At 38.1% G+C, this 19,633-nt stretch overlaps 1 protein-coding gene across 2 annotated transcripts in view; it reads left to right on the forward strand.

Annotated features, from left to right (window-relative positions):
• Positions 1-753: 753 nt before the first annotated feature.
• The window catches only part of LOC126109644 (1,5-anhydro-D-fructose reductase-like), a 97,486-nt gene continuing 78,606 nt past the window's right edge, over positions 754-19,633 (forward strand). The window contains exons 1-2 of one of the 2 annotated variants that reach the window (XM_049914693.1): positions 754-781; positions 3,941-4,148. In XM_049914693.1, the coding sequence (XP_049770650.1) occupies positions 4,074-4,148 (75 nt within the window). In that variant the 5' untranslated portion in view covers positions 754-781; positions 3,941-4,073. Of the gene's footprint in view, positions 782-1,350; positions 1,450-3,940; positions 4,149-19,633 lie in introns of those variants that run through there. The other variant, XM_049914692.1, reaches the window with a different exon arrangement.

Consider the following 19,633-nt stretch of genomic DNA (forward strand, 5'->3'; position numbering starts at 1 on the left):
AAATTAAGCTTCGAATGCCTACAGTATACAGTTTTCGTCTTAGTGCATACTTAAAAAAGCACGTTTTTACAGTTTCACTTAAACAGTGCTGTGGCGAAGTTCAGCGTACTTTCTATCGCAGCTGCGAGGTTAATATTTCTAATGGCGACCGATAACTACATACATATAATATGAAACACCAGTAACCGTCCATACATCAACTGAAATGCACCGGACAGTTAATCAGCCAAGGTTAGGGCGCGATTCGTACGCCATTCCTGCCACTTTGATCTATTCGCAGTTACACTGACAAGTGAACTGATGGATTCCATCTACTTTGTTAGTTAACCATAACCACAAGACTGTGACAGTAACCCCGTCTGGAGTATTCGTTGCTGAAAAATATTTCATATTTATAACGGTTATAAAAATAACTTTAACCGTGATAACAGTTACTCCAAAATAACCGTTTGGCCCACGATAATAAGAGACGCTTGCAGGCTTCGATACGGTCGAAGCTTGCAAGCTCCAGCCCACTGGTGGCGAATATTAGTACTAATTGTGTGTGCGTTTTTTTGTCGGAGAGGGGATGCTGAGAGATAACCAGGCAGCCATGGCTCAGCATATCTAATTATATTAGCGCCGTCAGTTTTATCTACAGACGGTCAACAATATTGCATTATATAAAATATTGCACAATATTACTGACAGCCTATAGATCGCTTACGTTACATCTTTCACAGTTGCAGATAAGTTGTTTACAGTTCTGTGTACTTGAGGAGCACGCGATTGTTTATATAGTGTAAGTAACCTATAAAAATGCTGATTTTTGCATTGTAATAACTCAGTTGCCAAGCTCTTTCATATTAAGTGCAGAGGTGGCTGCAGATTGCGAAGACGCGATAATAGTTAGTAATCCTCACGTTAATGTCACCTCAGTAATTGAAAGAGGCCAGCAAAATTTCGCTACCACGCTTAGATTCACATTCGTTACGTTGGTAGCTGACAGCCGCTCCATAAGTATAGTGAATGGCACAACAATTTGAAAGTAAAATATCAGATATGGGTGAATAGCGTTGGTTATCGCTTTGAAAATGTTGGTTGCATTTCCTTCGGACTTTGTTTTGATACAACAACACCGACTTCTTTTCTGAAATGGCTTAATTTTTGTTAACACTGCAAATATTTAGCGTGATGTATAGTCTCGGTTGTAGTACTGTAAGCATCATGCCACATAAGAGGAATTTTTAGGCAGCTTGAATGAATTCCTAATGCGACATCCCCACATGGGCGAACAGTTATGTAACTTATTTTATTTTTGAAGAAAACATGCTGTTTGACACTGAACTCTATTCTGATAATGTTTAATTGGTGGTGTACAGGTTGTGTAGTGACAAAAGAAATCTGGGAAAACCATATTTATGTATTTACGCCATGTCTTAGCGTATGTAGCGATTTTAATTGTAATAGGTATAATCTGAGATAGATAAATCTTGGGTGTCTACTAGAAAAGCTAGACACTTTTTTTATCTTTCTGCTTAGATTGCAGCAGTCACCTGATTTACTTGGCCAGTGAGAGTAACCAGTAATTTTTATTACGTATTATATCTCCGGGCAGAAAACAAGGAATTGTCCTGGGTAATAAAACTTTTGGTGCCGAGAAAGAATTTGCTGAGGAAGAGTAGAGTATGAATAAAGGACGTATTATTGCACACTGACATGATTGTGTACCAAATCATCTATTTATGAGCCATTTAGAATTCTGTAAAGTGCACTGTTACTTTCTTTTGCTATCTGGCCAGTATAAATGTTTGTGACTGGGGGTAATCTACCATACAAGCAAATAATTTTCAAATTAATCCTATAAAGTTCTGAAATGACAGCCAGAACCATTAAAGTTTCATAATACATTTGTGTTAGTACAAATCTGAAAAGATAAAACGGGTTAAATCCTAGTTATGCATCAAAAAAATTGTGGCAAGCTAGACATCAAAGTACCAGAAGTCCACTTAGAGGTGATATTTAAATGGTTTTTCCTGCCCCAATTAGACAACAATTGTCATTGGTCACCTATATAAATTACCCGAACATGTAGATAATGATAAACAGAAGGAAGACATAAATTTAATGCCTGAGACCACAGTAAAAGAGGTATAAACATTGGTTGTAGGTTATATATTAAATAAAGTATTGGCCTCACTCTTAATGAGACATGAAAGTCTCATTGTTCACTTGTTCTTTCTTTCCTAGTTGAGGAATAACTTTTGTAAATAAAACAGAACTGATGCTGCTTTGTGGGAAAAGTGGTGGCAGTGTTTGTAGCACACATTGTGTTGCAGTGGAGGTTTCCGTGTTTTACTCTGAATTAGAAAAGTGTAGATTCAAATAGCAATCTGACTAGGGTATTTAAAATTGTGGAAGTGAGACTGAAATTAACTTTATGTAAAAGATTTACGTTAAGGGTTTTGTAGACTTGTTTGATTGGATGACAGAGTACTTTATTGGGTCATTCCATGTAGAGAAACTGAGTGGTACCCGACTGACTATCTGCATTTTGAGTGAAATTTTGCACAGTTTTGTTCTCTGTGGAATTGTATTGTTGTTGTTGTGGTGGTCTTAAGTTCGAAGACTTGTTTGGTGAAGCTCTCCATGCTAATGTGGCCTCTGCAAGCCTCATCTCAATACAACTGCCGTTGCAAACAATAAAACATCAACTTCATCTGCTTACTTAGAAAACTCTTGGTGTCCTGCAGTTTCTTTGACCCGTCCTCACCCCCACCATGTGACCAATCAAATGAATCCTTTTATTCAAGGTATACATTTCTCCCCAGTTAAGTTTAGTACCTCATCGTTAGCTTATATGATCGAACCATCTAATTCAAAAAAATTCTTTTGTAGCAACACGATTAAAAATCTGCTTTTCTGTTTTATCTGCTCTGTTTATCATGCACATTTGCGTGGGTACACTCACATGTGCGTGGGTACACTCACAAAAACTACTTTTTAACATTTAACTTTGTGTTAACAGAATCCTGTTTCTCAGAAATGCTTACTTGGCTATTGCCAGTCTGCTTTTTATATCCTTTCTGCTTTAACAATGATCGTTTATTTTACTACCCTAATAGAGGAACTTCCCTACTATGTTTAGTGTCTAATTTCCTTCAATTTAATTAGACTACAATCCATTACCTTTGTTTTACTTTTTTAAATGTTCATCTTTTAACCTCTTTACAATGCACTGTCCATTCTTCCAATTGCTCTTACAAGTCATTTGCTGTCTCTGACAGAATTGCAATGTTATTAGCAAGTCTTAGAATTTCTCCCAGAATTTTAATTCCTTTTCAAAATATTTCTTCTGTAATATACACAAATAACTGTTGCAGCTTGTTACAACTGAAACCTGCTAAATTCTCTGCAGAGCTGCTAATGGGCTCTCACTCTACATTAGTCAAATTATTGCAGGCACCAATGTTTGAAAAATTGTCACTTTGGTCTGGTGCAGCATAAAAATAGTGAACAACATAGCCTTGAAATTTGAGCTGTTATGTTGAGCACAAAAAGCTGTGTATATTATCCAAATATCTCCCATAGATGACCACTAGTTTCAAGTTTAAGCTGCACTAAATTTGCCAAAACTATCATTGAGCTTGCATGAAATTTTTTGACCTGACAGTCTATCCCACACAAAACTTTCTCTCTCTCTCTCTCTCTCTCTCTCTCTCTCTCTCTCTCTCTCTCTCCCTCCCTCCCCCCCCCCCCCCCCCTCAGACTCGAATTTTATCAGTTTTATTTCATTTTTAGGGGGGCATTGTGCAAAATTTGGCTCAGATTGAAGGTAGTGTGGGGGATGGTTCCTAAAATGTATGTACTTGTGGGGTTACTCTACTTCTAAATCTGTGCAGTAACACAAGTTACTCCCTCAGTAAACATGATAAGGCTGACAACTTCTTCTATCATATAGATTAGCAGTCGAGTGGGTCCTGCTGTAAGCTGTTATCTTGCAGTGGGCTAAATTCAGTTGCTGTTCACAAGTTGCAGCAGTGTGGGGTGGATTTTCCAGCATTTCTTGGAGCACCAAATTTGGCGTAAAAAAGATGACACCAAAACTGGAGGCTGTGACATTCTTTAATGGGCATAAAATGCCTATTGTTGGACTAGGAACAGGGCAGGTGAGGGGGCTTAAATTTTTTCCTTTCTTTTAATTTTTTTTTTTTTTTAAAAGGCTACTAACTTACTGCTGCAAGTTTTTTATTATATTGTCTTCAGCTTAGAAAAATAAAAAAAAAAAGTCTGTGAATGTTTGTCTGAAACTGGTGTAACCTCTAATTTCTCTTTTCTTGGTTTTTATTCATTTATTTTCCACAGAAAATTACAAGATTCTTTTGGTTTATGAACATGTAATATAAGTTTATAAGAACATTTACAAAAGTACATTATATCTTGATTACTTATAAATAATATGGTACAAATGAGAAGATAATGTATGTCTCTTTTCTTCAGTACTGAGGAAACCCTTATTGTTAGAATTTTTTCACGTTTTATAAATAAAGAAAGTGATTAAAGAAAAGATGCAGTTCCTTATACTTCCTGTAGTTAATGTTGTTCTTGTTCGGTGTTCTTCAGACTAGTTATGGTAACTTATGTTGTTATACAATTGATATGAAGCCACTTTCCATTGCTATTGACTGAATGCAGTTTGGAGTAAAGTTACATGTGTGAGGCAAAAGCTAAATGATAGAACAGTGATTTGGAAAACAGTTGGCTAAAGTGCACTTAAAATGTACCACAGCTGTTCCATTGTGTGCTGCTGCTGGCTGTTCATTGTGGTTGTTCGTAGCCAATCAGGTGTTAGTATAAAATAGGAGGGAGGCTAGCCCATTCTTATAATTTTGGTTCTTATAAGTGCTTTTCTACTTTTATGAATGTATCGTGATTTTTGAGGTGGCTGTTATGTTGAATTACCAGCAGACTTCATTTACAAATCTTACGGAATTATACACAATAAATGCGATTTGCTACCCACATCTGACTTACGGTTCGTTGTTTCCTCTTCCCATCATGCATCATGGTAATCACTAACAACGGCAGCACATAGTGAGAAAAGTGGTGGTACTGGAAATACGGAAGCGTCCGATCCCGCCCGTCTGCTTTGACCCATGACGTCACAAATATGGCGGAAACGAAAACAAACACACACACTTTCCACAAGAAGCCTAATGACACTAACGGGACAAGTGCGGGAAATGGGTTGTTTTGGGTGGGGGGGCAAACTAAATATAAACAAATTTAGACGCCTTGCATAGCTACAACGTGTAAGCGAAGACAGCCATGCATGAATACCCACCCACCTCCCCAGGGGTCGTAACCCCTGCAACCCATAGAAGATAAAGATGCTTCAGTAGCTGATTAGTGTTTTTTGTCTTTTTTAAAAAAAAAAATCTCACGGGATAGAACGAACAGATCAGAAAGATAAATATAATAAACTAAAACAGAAATTGGAGGAAACAGGTAATTAAAATAAGTAATAAGCGTTTTTAAATTTAAAAAAAAAATCTCACGAGATAGGGAGACAGCCACACTCAAACCAAACTCCGTGCCATCATGACGTCACACACAACACCACCCTTACGTCTCGGGTCAAAGCCGACGCGTGGGATCGGACGCTTCTGTCGACCCGTGGTACTATAAGTTTAGCAAACACTTCACTATTTTCTTCACTTCCATACAGAAATGACAAGTGATCTAGCTACTACAAGGTATGGCATAAAAAGTGACACACAGCATCAAAGTAGATTTATTCACTCATGAACTTTATGAACATTTCTTTGCAATTTTAGTGTAATAGACATATTGGCCAACATGATACTAGAAGGAAAAATGACCTGTTCTTCCCTGTAGTGAATCTAACTTGGGTACAGAAAGGAGTGCAATACTCAGTTATAAAACACTTTAATAATTTGCACACTGGAACAAAATGTCTGACAGTTAACAGCAGTGTTTTCAAATGTAGATTAAAGTTGTTTCTCCTTGCCAGTGCCTCTTATATTATAGAGCACTCTTTAAACAGGAATCATTAGCCAATTTACAAAGCTGTAAAAACACACATGACAATAATTGTCTCTACAATCTCTTTAATTGTGTGTACAGTCTTTTGTTGTCAACTACATGACTGTTTTGCAGATCACACTTAGGTGTTTGGGAGAGAGTTCGTAGAACCACTTTCAGACTATTACTCAACCCCCCCCCCTTTCTTGAACACTATAGGGGGGTGCAAAAAAATGTACACTCTTTGATAGTCAATATTAATGGAACAAAATGACATACCATTACAATTCTTGCACAAGGGAAGGTTATTTTACGTATTCATTGTGACAATTCAGGTGACAACCCAAATCACACTAGCAGGATATGTAACTACAGCAGTACTGAACACTGGTGCAAACATAAATGCAATCTCACTATGTTTTTTCAAACAGATAACAGCCACACAAAAAATACCCACATTACCTGTACAAGGATGTTGCATTACAGGAGCTATTAGTTCACACACGATGCAAGCATTGATCCCTGTTATTATACAAACAGTAATACTTGAATGTATTTTCCTGGTAGTAAAGAACTTGTCAATACCCTGCTTGTTAGGTATTGAGTTTCTCAAACAGAAGAAGGCGAAGATTGATTTCGCCGAAGGAACTTGCACTCTAAATGTAAATGAACAAGTAGGTCTAATAACTATTAGACTCACACATGAAAAAGTACGTAATTATCTCTCTGGAAACATTTTTAGAATACATAAACTTATTAGAAAAAGCATACCAATACACAACGGCTGGAACAGTTCTGACTGTGACATACAAGGACCAGATGAACCAGATTACTTGCCAGACAGAAACAAAATTACAACTAAAGCGGCAGAATCCACCAATTTGACAGATGAACGGAGACAAGAATTATTTCAAATCCTTTTTGACTTAATATCCATTTTCTCGACGAGATCTGGAATAATTAGAGACTTTCAATACAGAATGGAGGTTATACCCCACCTCACTTTCTGTTGCACCACCTATTCGATACCATTTTCGAGAAGGGCGGCTGTAAAAACTGAAATTAGAAAAATGTTATGGTGGAAGGTGATTGAACCATCCAATTCGCTGTATAGTAGCCCCTTGCTAACTATACCCAAGACTGATAATACTGTACAATTAGTTCTTGATGCTAGGAATATAAACAAAATTATTGTACCAGTCAGAACTCGTCCTGAAGCCATAGACGAACACCTACAGAAATTTTATAATGTGAGATATCTGACCATCATTGATCTAAAAATGTCATATTGGCAGGTGCAACTACATAAAGAATCTAGAAAATATACTGCATTCCTCTTTGCAGAATGTTCTTGCCAATTCCAAGTTATGCCCTTCGGATTGAACATTAGTTCAGGTGTATTCGTATCTGCTTTGGATCATGTGTTAGGAGATGACTTAGTTGATCAAGTTACCATTTACGCTGATGATCTCGTCATTGCCACAAAAACTTGGGAAGAGCATCTTCACCTTATACAGCGTATATTTCAGAAATTCAGAGAATTTGGAGTGACTGCAAATCTTCAAAAGTCCCGATTTGCCCGATCAGAAATCAAATTTTTAGGTCACATTATTTCGCCCTCTGGAATAAAACCTGACCTTCAAAAGATTAGTGCCGTAAGAAATATTCCAATACCTACTATCCAAAGGCAGCTAAAAGGATTCCTTGGCATGTGCTCATTTTTTCAAAAATTTTTGTCTGGACAAATTTTAAATAGTACACCTTTATTATCATTGCTAAAGAAAAGTGTCCATTGGAACTGGACTGACGACTGTCAACAAGCTTTTGATTCAATCAAGAATGCTTTGGTAAATAGTCCCATCTTACGTCATCCTGATATGAACAAGGAATTTTGTATCGCTTCAGATGCTTCTTGCCAGGCCATCGGTTCAGTCTTGTTTCAACTCGAGGAAAGAAATGAACAAAAAGAAATATGAAATATCAGTTTTGCAAGCAGAGTCCTTACTGAAGCAGAACGATCTTATTCTGTGACAGAATTGGAAGCTCTTTCTATTGTTTGGGCTTTCAGGCATTTTAATTATTATATATACGGACGCAAGATAAAAGTTTTTTCTGATCGTCAAGCTTTATGTTTTCTTTTGTTATACCAAATATTTCACCCTCGATTGACACGTTGGTGTCTATTTCTTCAGGAGAACAACTTCGAAATTGAACATACAAAGGGCGAAGATATCGAGAATGCCTGAAGGATCTTCTAATACCAATGGATTAATTGAGCAAATGTCCAACTACAGAATTCTACTCATGAAGCATCCGATGCATCGCAAGTACTTTTTGCACTCCTAGGTACTGATCCTAAGTGGAAGGCAGTAAAGCAACTCGTAACAGTTAACCCTCAACATTCTCTGTGCCAATTTTACAAATTATTTAATAATGTGCTATTTCATCACGCATCGCTGCAAAAGGAGAGTTGGATAGTTGATGTCACTGAACTGTTGACAGAACTATAGGTGTCAGTGCTGTTGGTGTGATAGCTGCACAAGATGCCTCGATGATTTCTCATAGCTCATTCAGTGTAGTTGGCTTCTGTTGATAAACTTCATTTTGCAATGTCCCCCATAGAGATCAAGAGGTGTAAGGTCTGGAGCTGTGATGGGTACTCAACAGCTCCTCTACAACCTATCCATTGTCCAGATAGATTTTCATCCAAGTAGGCTCTGACATCTCTGCAGTGGTGAGGCTGAGCGCCATCTTGTTGTAGGTTAAATCTTTCATTTCCAAATACCTCTTGAATGGCGGGTAAAATTGATGTTTGGAGCATTTGAAGATACACTTCACCAGGTACAATACCTTATATACTTCACCAGGCACAATATCTTCAAAGAAGAGTGGGCCAATCAAACCGCGTGATGACAGACCACACCGTATCACACTTTAGCATCCAGTAGATTAACAAGTTTGTCCCTGTGAACATGAGGATTTCCAGGAGCCCAGTACATACAGTTGTGGCGGCTTACAAAACTGTTCAGTTTGAATTACACCTCATCAGACCAGATAACCGTTTGCACAAACTGTTCATCCTCATGAAGCATGCCTTCAAACCAGTCGCATTACTCCATCCTTCAATCCGGGTCGTCGTCATTCATAGCATGCAGTGATCTTGGAACATACACTTTCCACTTTGCAGCCTTCAGAATTCATTGCAGCTTGATCGGCTTACCCCATTTTCACATGCACCTTGCTTCACAGATTTTTGAGATGACCTAATAAAATGTTGCAACACAGCAGCACTGGAAGATGGCCTACTTGATGTTTATGGTCAATCAGACTTTTCCTTATGCACATACTGAAGAGTACCATCGGCTTCAAATTTATCCCAATTATGATAAATTGTTGTACATGTTGGTGGCAGAGTTAGGTACACATGACACCATTGCCGTTGTTCCTCCATCATGTTTTCATACTTCCAGTACCACTTCAGTACAGTCTTGCATTGCTCAGATGACAGTCTTACTTCATTCATTTCTGCACTGTCATCTGCTGGAAAATTCGCACTAAGATCTGTTGAGAAAACAATGGACTACGCTACTGCACAAAATTTGGAACAATATGTCATTTTGTTCCAAAGATATTAACTATCAAAGAGTGCCCACATTTCTCTGGGTACATTTGTATGTGGGGAAAATGAACAGTTAAATCTTTCCACGCAAGCTCTGATTTCCCTCATTTAATCACCAAGTCATTTCTCTGTGTGTATGTGCATTCAACAAATTATTTTGATATTCGGACGAAAAACTTAGTAACTGAAATATCGTGGGAAGCCCTCACCAAAATGATGAAAGGCTTTGTTTTAATTATTACCACCCGCAACTCATTTGTCATATCTATGAGCTACCTTCTCTGAACTTTTTTGATGTCCTCCATCAAACCTAGCTGGTAAGTATCCCATACTGCATTAACAACACTCGAGAAGAGGACAGATTATTGTAGTGTAGGCAGTTTTTTAAGGGTTGTGGCAGTAAGACACAGTCTTTGTTGTGTCTTTCCCACAATATTTTCTATGTGGTGGTCCAATTTAAGTTGTTTGTAACTGTAATTATATCATAGCATGTTATAATGGAAAATACCTAGAGAACATGGAACTAAATAGCATGAAGAATCAGAACCAAATATTGCGAGTCATAGTCAGTGACATAATTTTGTGGGACTCTTTGCTGTTACATTATACTAACTACAGGACTGTACTGTCTGTTAGTGTAACAGGCAGACACATAGTGCTACTGACATATTGTGAACTGAAATATATCCTTACTGCAGCTTAGGGGAAACAAGAAGTGAGATACCAGCTGTACCAATATCAAGAGTAGCAAAAAATGAATTTCAAGCAAAATTGCTTTAAGTTTCTTTTGTACCGTTAAACAAGGACGGAAAATAGTCAATAAGAATGTTTCTTCATTTTGTGAATTTGAAAGGAAAATTTAGGTACTTTACACATATATATTTCTTCAGAAATAAAAAAAGATTGATATGTATATTTTTTAAAGTAGCAGCTTGGATGTATTTTCTGCAATGTTTTGTCACTTACTAAATACGTAGGTACAATTCATTAATCTTAAAAACTACATAATATTACTAATCAGTAATCGGACACAAATTATACATTTCATACCAAAATTTAAGATTTTGTTTGATTGTAGTTTGTTAGGGCAAGTGTGAACACATGCCAAACAGTATTCAATAAGAACTCCCAACACACACCTCAGCACTCACATTCTTTACAAATTGACTTGCATATAGCTACGGACTCATTAGGAATAGTAGTTTAAGTGATGCTTCTTTATACCTCCTTTGGTTTTGGTTTTACTTGTCCCGAGGGTCACAAAGTGGAAGGTCGGCAAGTTAGAGACCGGAGTAGGTAATATCTGATTTTCTTTTCAGTTTATCTATTTCTTTTCCTTCAAACATAAGACTAATTAAACCAAATGCAGCAAGCCTGTATATTTTGAATATATATATTTCCGTAATGTTCTGCTTCTAAGAAACTTGTTTTTCACAGATACTAAATTAATGAGAAATATTATTGTGCGCATTTTGTTTCTTGATTGAAAAGTGGGACAGTTATGTGTCCCGAATGATTTTCTTGGAACACCATGACATGTATGTGAAAACAGGACTGGTTCTGACAAAACTGGGTCTTCTGGTCAGCCTAGTTATGTCGTTGCAGACAATTTCCTTTACACATACATTGTTAGCACTATAACCTATTGGACATAGTGAATTGATGTGGCAATTCGATTGTGGACCTTTACTGCTGCAGTTAATGGATGCAAATTGTCATTTTATTAAAACAAGTACCAATCCACCAAACCAGCTGTTCGCACAGAAATGATGTACTGAATTTGTCTGCTGAAAGTATTAGTACAAAATTTCTTACCTCCCAGTAATAGCAAAACCTTCCAGAAAGATTTCTGAAAAAGAGCTCGTGGCTATCTGTCATAATTAGAAGAATTGTTTGCTTGCGAATTTCCTCTCTGTGCAGCTGACTTCAGCCAGTGCCTGCCCAGTTGAGTAGACAAGTAGTGATGGATCCTGTACTTTCTGTAGTGGAGACAGAATCCACATGAGAGGATAGTACTTAAGGTCCCTTTGGTATCTCTGGTACACGTCCCTCAGGAGTCTTCCAAAACATACCCCTCCACAGCATCTTCCTGCTATTTGATAGTAATCAGGGCTGTTTCCAGCAGTTATGAATATCAGTTAACTCGTCCATTGTTCGAGAACAGCATCTGCTTTGTGGCTGATGCAGTATTGCACAGAACAGTAAACAAATAATTTTAAAATATGTTTTTTGACTCTCTTTTTTAATTTCTGAACCTGTTAAGCTAGAAGTAGTAAATGTGATTTCAATTAAAGCAACAGAAAAATCTGGAATGAAAGTTACTCATTTCCTGAAATTTTTTGAGGTTATAGTCACTAACTAACTCAAAAATAGCATTAATTTGTAATAAATACAGACAATACACGCTCCTGTTGGAGGGAAAAACTGAATTTAGCATGATATGTTAGTTACAACTATGTGATACTGTAACTATATCACAAACACTGATTTGGTATGAAATACAGGGTGATTCAAAAAGAATACCACAACTTTAGGAATTTAAAACTCTGCAACGACAAAAGGCAGAGCTAAGCACTATCTGTCGGCGAATTAAGGGAGCTATAAAGTTTCATTTAGTTGTACATTTGTTCACTTAAGGCGCTGTTGACTAGGCCATTTCAGCCAATAAAGTTTTTGGTCCCTTTTTCTTCGAAGGTGCTACTGTAACTGGACTGCAGTATCTGGAGATGTTAGAGAATTGGCTGTTCCCTCAGCTCGAACAAGAAGCACAACAATTCATATTTCAGCAGGATGGAGCGCCACCACATTGGCACTTATCTGTCTGTAACTACCTGAACGTCAACTACCCGAGGCGATGGATCGGCCGCCAGGCAGCCCGTGACAGAGCACTTCATCACTGGCCTCCAAGAAGCCCTGATCTTACCCCCTGCGATTTTTTCTTATGGGGGTATGTTAAGGATATGGTGTTTCGGCCACCTCTCCCAGCCACCATTGATGATTTGAAACGAGAAATAACAGCAGCTATCCAAACTGTTACGCCTGATATGCTACAGAGAGTGTGGAACGAGTTGGAGTATCGGGTTGATATTGCTCGAGTGTCTGGAGGGGGCCATATTGAACATCTCTGAACTTGTTTTTGAGTGAAAAAAAAAAACCTTTTTAAATACTCTTTGTAATGATGTATAACAGAAGGTTATATTATGTTTCTTTCATTAAATACACATTTTTAAAGTTGTGGTATTCTTTTTGAATCACCCTGTATATTGTGTACAACATGTGTAGCTTCTGCAAGATTCTCAAAAATCTAAGTTTATTCATGCTGACATACACTGATGTTTGTGGTGAATGGCTCTTTGAATGAGGTTACTGCTGCTAAAAATGTATAAATCACAACTACAGATTTCAGCTGATGCTGTAACATAGAACATACATTTCACTGCGCACACTGTAGGAAAATACATAATACCTATATCATAATACATTCACAAATTTTGACACAATCAACACAGAAAACATCTTAAAATTTTACGCAGGGTATTTGGACCGAAATTTTAAAGATAAATTTTGTCTGACCACTGTGATGTTATTCGTACACAAAGGAAACACCAGAAATTGTGTTATATAGGTACGGTCTAGCAGTAAAGTGCATGCTTGAAAACTGAAAGGTCATTGGATAAATTCTTGGTCGGGCTGTGAATCTATTCAGTCTGTCTTAAACATAGCCTTCACCTGTCAGTGATGTGAAGATCCATCAGGAACACCATATGGTTTGGATTTATCCCAGTGTGATTTTTGGGATAGGTTACAGAAATGCAATCACTAATGTGGTATCCAGTTGAAAAACTTGCACCAGGCTGCTGAGATACCCGAAATTATCATAATTGAGTGAGTTGTGCCTCCCGTTCCCATCTCAGATACTTCTTAACCTTCTACATCTTTATTCTTCATGTCTACATATTTACATCTCAACATTGTCTCCCAGGTGATGAACACATTTCTTCCAACGAGAGACTAGTTTGTTGATACTGTCACTGGAGAATGTTAGACTTTTTTGACGAAGCTGCAACCTCACCTCTGCTTGCACCACTTCATCACTATCAAAGTGAAGCTGTCAAAGGTGTTCATTAAATTTTGGAAACAGATGAAAATTGAGTGGGCTCAAGTTGACATTATATGGAGGATGATTGATGACAGTGAACCGGAGGCGTCGGGTTGTTGCAGATGTTGCAGCACTCATGTGTGATCTGGCTTTGTCGTGCAGGACGAGAGGGTGTTCCGTGTGGGGATGAAATCCTCAAATTAGAAACTTGATTACAGCATGCTGCTTCTCGTGAACCGACGTAGCTACATTAGACACCACCATGTTACGCACAATAATTTGGAGCCCTGTAGCGGCAGAAGGTTGCAAATACGTAGACATGAAGAATAAAGGTATAGAATGTTAATAATGTTTGTTTTATTTAAAAAGCTGTAACAGTTGTCACATAAAAGTTTCAGATGAACTATTTTCCAGCATGCCATCCTTATGAACATTTATTGAGACACATTGTGAATGGTGACACAAACTAGAAAGAATTACTGCATCATGCATACTTGTAAACAACTCACCTTCAACATCTGAGAGCCAAAGGTATAATTTAAACAAAAGGTGGAGAGGTGATATAAGTTAAAAGCAGTTGCAGTGAAACTCGCATGGTAGGTAGTTTGGTTTACTAGCCAAATGAATGTCATACACCTTACAAACAGCAACTCTTGGACGTGCGTCAGAATGGACAAAGCTCCATGGAAGAAGGTGACACAAAAGTATGTCAGGTAGTTCAGAATGACAAGAAACTATTGGATAGGCACCACACAGTTGTTAAACTTGCAGAAGTGAACTGCTTTTGGCTGAGTGATTTGTCAGCATACACAAGCTCTCAACATACCAGACAGAAGTGTGTAACAGGTGTGACGTCTCGATATTAAATTTCATCCCTGCAAGATGCAAGTGGTTCAACAATTTAAGAATTTGCATGAATAATGCTGTACAACTCATTTCGCAGCTTTTAGGAAATTGACAAAAACTGTCAGTTCCAGAGATTTAATGCAAAATAATGATGTAGTTGCAGATATGTATTTTTTGTGCATACATACTGTTGAAAATACTTGTTTGTGCTTTCTAAATGTGCTAAGCATAGTGTTTTTTTAAAAAATAACCAAGTATTACGAGAGAAAAATGCTGTGTAGCAATGGATATACAACATTATTCCAGAGCACTCTGTACTCTGCTGTTATAGTAACGTTCTTTAGAATCAAAGGGATGTAAGTAAGAAAATTATAACAAGATACAAAATAATATTTATTGTAAACTGATCATTTTGGTCTCAAAAAAGTAATAGAACATGGCGTTGACATCAAGTTGAGACACAGATCTCGTACATTAAACTCAGTTATCATACTGCAGGTTTTCATAAAAGTGCCTGTATTTTGGCTTCATATATTTCATTACACTATGTGATCAAAAGTATCCGGACACCTGGCTGAAAATGGCGTCCTACAACGGTATGGTGTTGGTCCACCCTTAGCCTTGATCAAGCTTCCACTCTCACAGGCATATGTTCAATCAGGTGCTGGAAGGTTTCTTGCGAGGATGGCAGCCCATTCTTCATGGAGTGCTGCACTGAGGAGAGGTATTGATGTCGGTCGGTGAGGCCTGGCACAAAATCGGCATTCCAAAACATCTCAAAGGTGTTCCATAGGATTCGGGTGAGGACTCTGTGCAGGCCAGTCCATTAAAGGGATGTTATTGTCATGTAACCACTCCACCACAGACCGTGCATTATGCACAGGTGCTGGATCATGTTGAAAGATGCAATTGCCATTCCTGAATTGCTCTTCAACACTGGGAGGCAAGAAGGGGCTTAAAGCATCAATGTAGGCATGTGCTGTGATAGTGCCACTCTAAACAACAAGGAATGCAAGCCCTCTCCATGAAAAACATGACCACACCATAACACCACGGCTTCCGAATTTTACTGTTGGCGCTACACACACTGGCAGACGATGTTCACCGGGCATTCGCCATACCCCCACCCTGCCATCGGATCGCCAAGATTTATCACTCCACATGTTTTTCCACTGTTCAATCGTCCAATGTTTACGGTCCCTACACCAAGTGAGGCATCGTTTGGCATTTACCAGCATGATGTGTGGCTTATGAGCAGCTGCTCGACCATGAAATCGAAGTTTTCTCACCTCTTGCCTACCTGTCACAGTACTTGCAGTTGATCCTGATGGAGTTTGGAATTCCTGTGTGATGGTGTGGATAGATGTCTGCCTATTACGCATTACCACCCTCTTCAAATGTCAGTGGTCTGTCAGTCAACAGATGAGGTTGTTCTGTACACTTTTGTGCTGTGTATGTCCCTCCGTGTTTCCACTTCACTATCACACCAGAAACAGTGGACCTAAGGATGTTTAGGAATGTGGAAATCACGGCATATGACACAAGTGACACCCAATCACATGACCACATTCGAAGTCTGTGAATTCCACAGAGCACCCCATTCTGCTCTCTCACAATGTCTAATAACTACTGAGATCACTGATGTGGAGTAGATGGCAGCACAATGCACCTAATATGAAAAACATGTGTTTTTGTGGGTGTCCGGATAATTTTGATCACATAGTGTATGTCCAGTAGATTCCTTTTCTTCTTGTTATGAAGTTTCAGTGTCTTGCTGTAGAGCAACTGAAAACCAAAAGGCAATGCAAATTTTTTTACTTGATGTTCTCAACCATGTTCGAATCTCGATTTTTTTCCACCTTTGCAAATCACTATGCGGGAACAACAACATAGCCACGTCACCACCACAACTCTCTTCCGAGAGCACTGATGTGGCATGTGTTTACAGGCAGCAGTCCAACGAATATCACGTGATCAACTCGCTGCACTAGTGCTGACCTCTTGCGGTGATTCAGAGAACTTTTCAAACCACCCTTGTTCATGGAGCTTCAGAATCAACTTCAGTTGTGTCCACAATACTTTGAGGCTCCGCAGTTGACAAAACTGTTCTCAGATCTGTATTTGCCAATATTAGGATAGCAGCATGTAAGTGTGTGTCTGGTACATTTTGCATGATTGCATTACGTAACATAACATCACTACTCATATAACCCAGTCTGCAAGAACATTTGAACCTCCAATGTGTTGTTAGCCCTTTGTGTGTCTGCAATCCACTGTTTTAATGACTGTTCAGGATGCTTCTTAAGATGAAAAAATTTAAATCTCAGTGCAGTGACGGGAACCTGTATCTCGTGATGCTCATCGATTTTTCAAACTAGTTCCTCATAACCGACTTCTTCCAGACAAGAGTCTGGAGATAACTTTATACTCAGTCTGTAAGTGTCAGCTCCGACGTTGATAGCAAAAATACACGCAATGCGTGCCATACCTTTAATAGTGTATACTGTGAACTGAGCTTCCAATTGAATGTGGTATTTGCAGCAGTCATCTTCTTTGCTGTTAAACTGGTGAAACTCAGATGCAACAACTGGCTGTGGTGCTATTTAATGCAACAGTAAATTTGTCGTCTGTTGTACACAGATCAATCCGCAACAACTGAAACCTAACAACTCTGTTAAGAGACAATTCTCATGGAGACTCTGCCATGGTTAAACACTTTATATTAAATGTAACAGAAATATTATTTTGGCCCTTGGGACCAGCAGAACAATAACAAGATCCACAAAGCAGACTAGGGCACATGCATACATCATTGTTGTTTTGCCTGGTGGACTAGGGGAGAACACTGCATGAGAAAAACAACCATCAATGTTGCCCTTTCTTTGGTGAATGAAAAAAAAAAAAAAGAAGAACAACACTTGAGACATTCTGATCAGCATACCTATGTACTGTAGCAAGCCTGGATTTACTTCAGGAAGAAGTCAAGAGCTTATTACAACACACATAAAAGATAAGTTAACTTTCATGAAACACTTTAATATTTAATACTTAACTTGGATGCAATTCAGGTCCACTTGAATCACAATATATTTATTGCTGTCACCGAGTATGAGAGTACTATTTATATGTAACTAGCACTGTAGGACAGTCACATAATTTAACTTCAAACTTTGGTACACAGTTCTGACTAATGCAAGAGTTGTTCGGTAATTCATGGCAACTGTTGTACACCATATTTTACAGACTATAAGACACTACAGACTATAAGATACACCTTAATTTTTAAGCAATTTTGTAAAATAACATTTTTAGCATTTTTATTAGTAGATTGCAAAGCCAGCCTAAAAAAATTCTTCGTTTATAAAACTGAACTGATCTTTAAAACCCCTGAAGATTGTCAACTGAACTTTCTATTCCTGCCTCTTCTTGTCCTCCTCTTTGTATATAAGAAGGTCTTCACTGCCATTGAGAGCATCACTTATGCTACACTTCTTGAAAGATTTAACAACAGTGCCTTCTCTCACTCTAAAGTCTAAACCATGACTGTTTTATCCACAGACAGACTTGTTTAATTGTTTTAAAGCTCTCATTGGCGTGAATTCGTGTTGGGTTTCACCCATCAAACATTTGTTCCATTTCTCTCTCATATATACTTTAGATGGTTAATTTACTGAGACATCAAAGAGGTTGCAGTTGTGAAGTAAGTGTTCCTGGAATAACAGCAAGCTCTGTATTTCCCTGTATGAATTTCTCTTTCACGGATTTTTTCAAATGACTACGAAAACTGATCTAGCACAAGAAGAGAACTCTTCTTCAATAAAGCGCCTTTCCTTCTCTTCTTATTAATCCGTAATGTTGTACCAGCCTCAGCCATCTGGCTATGGAATTTCAGATGTTTTGGTATTGTTTTGCGGTTGAAAATTATCATTGAGTTAAGTTTAGTAGCATCTACACAACATGAAAGGACAATAGTGTAGTGCATTTTTTCATGTCCACACGTTTGATTTTATAGTTTCAGTTTTGGCATCTTTCATGGCAACAGTTGTGTTACCAGGCACACAAAATATTCAGGAGTTTCATCCACATTCTTTATTTGGTGACCTTCCACACTGGTTTTCTTTTGATATTGAATAATAACATGATGGAAAGATAACATTTTCTCTTCATACTCTTGTGGCATTTTCTGAGATGTTTTGGTTCGCATGCTAAGCCCATGATGTTCCATAGATCTGTAGCACCAACCGTTTCCACCCTTAAAGTCTGTTACGTTTCACTGTAGTGCTAGCTTACAAAAGTGTATTTGAATCATTTTTGTATTAATTCCAATACCATTTCGACAGTGTCCTTGAACCCTTTTCGATACATCGTCTTCTAGTTTCAGCCATTTTGCATTCAGTCCTCTATTTTCACATTTATTCTTCCTCTTTTTTTCAGTTTTTCTTTACTAGACCGGCAGTTGAGGATGGTTTTTTGTATTGGTGGAGGGTCAAAATGCCACTAAGCTGCCCTGTTTCCATGTTCTTCTGCATATGCTATTACTCTCAATTTGTAGCCCACATCATAAGAATACTTTTTATTTTTTTCCTTTGTGAAACTAGCTACTAACAAAAATATTGTACTTTTACCAATAACACAAATAACTTTCAATTCAAGTCCACTGGCACCACGGACTGTGCAATGACACATCATAGGTTATACAGTGTTCAGGGTTTCTAGTGGCGAGACAGGAGGGAGACTTGTAAGCAAGCCTGCGAATCCCCGCAACTTGCGTTCGTCGCATCGGTGCATTGCTGCTGCCGGTTGAATCCAATTTTGCCAGATAGAGAGAGGTTTCCTGCGGCATTGAATATATGGCCATTTTTAAGACTGGCAGGAATTTTAAATCAGACACTGTGCATTTCTTATATTAATTTTGAGAATTAGATGCACCTGAATTTTGGAGGCAATTTTTAGAAGGAAAAAGTGTGTCCTATAGTCCGTAAAATGTGGTGTTTTGTGATAATGTGATGACATGGGAATTCCACAATGTGCATTAAACCAGTAAA

This window comes from Schistocerca cancellata, chromosome 12, assembly GCF_023864275.1.
Source record: "Schistocerca cancellata isolate TAMUIC-IGC-003103 chromosome 12, iqSchCanc2.1, whole genome shotgun sequence".
NCBI lineage: Eukaryota > Metazoa > Arthropoda > Insecta > Orthoptera > Acrididae > Schistocerca > Schistocerca cancellata.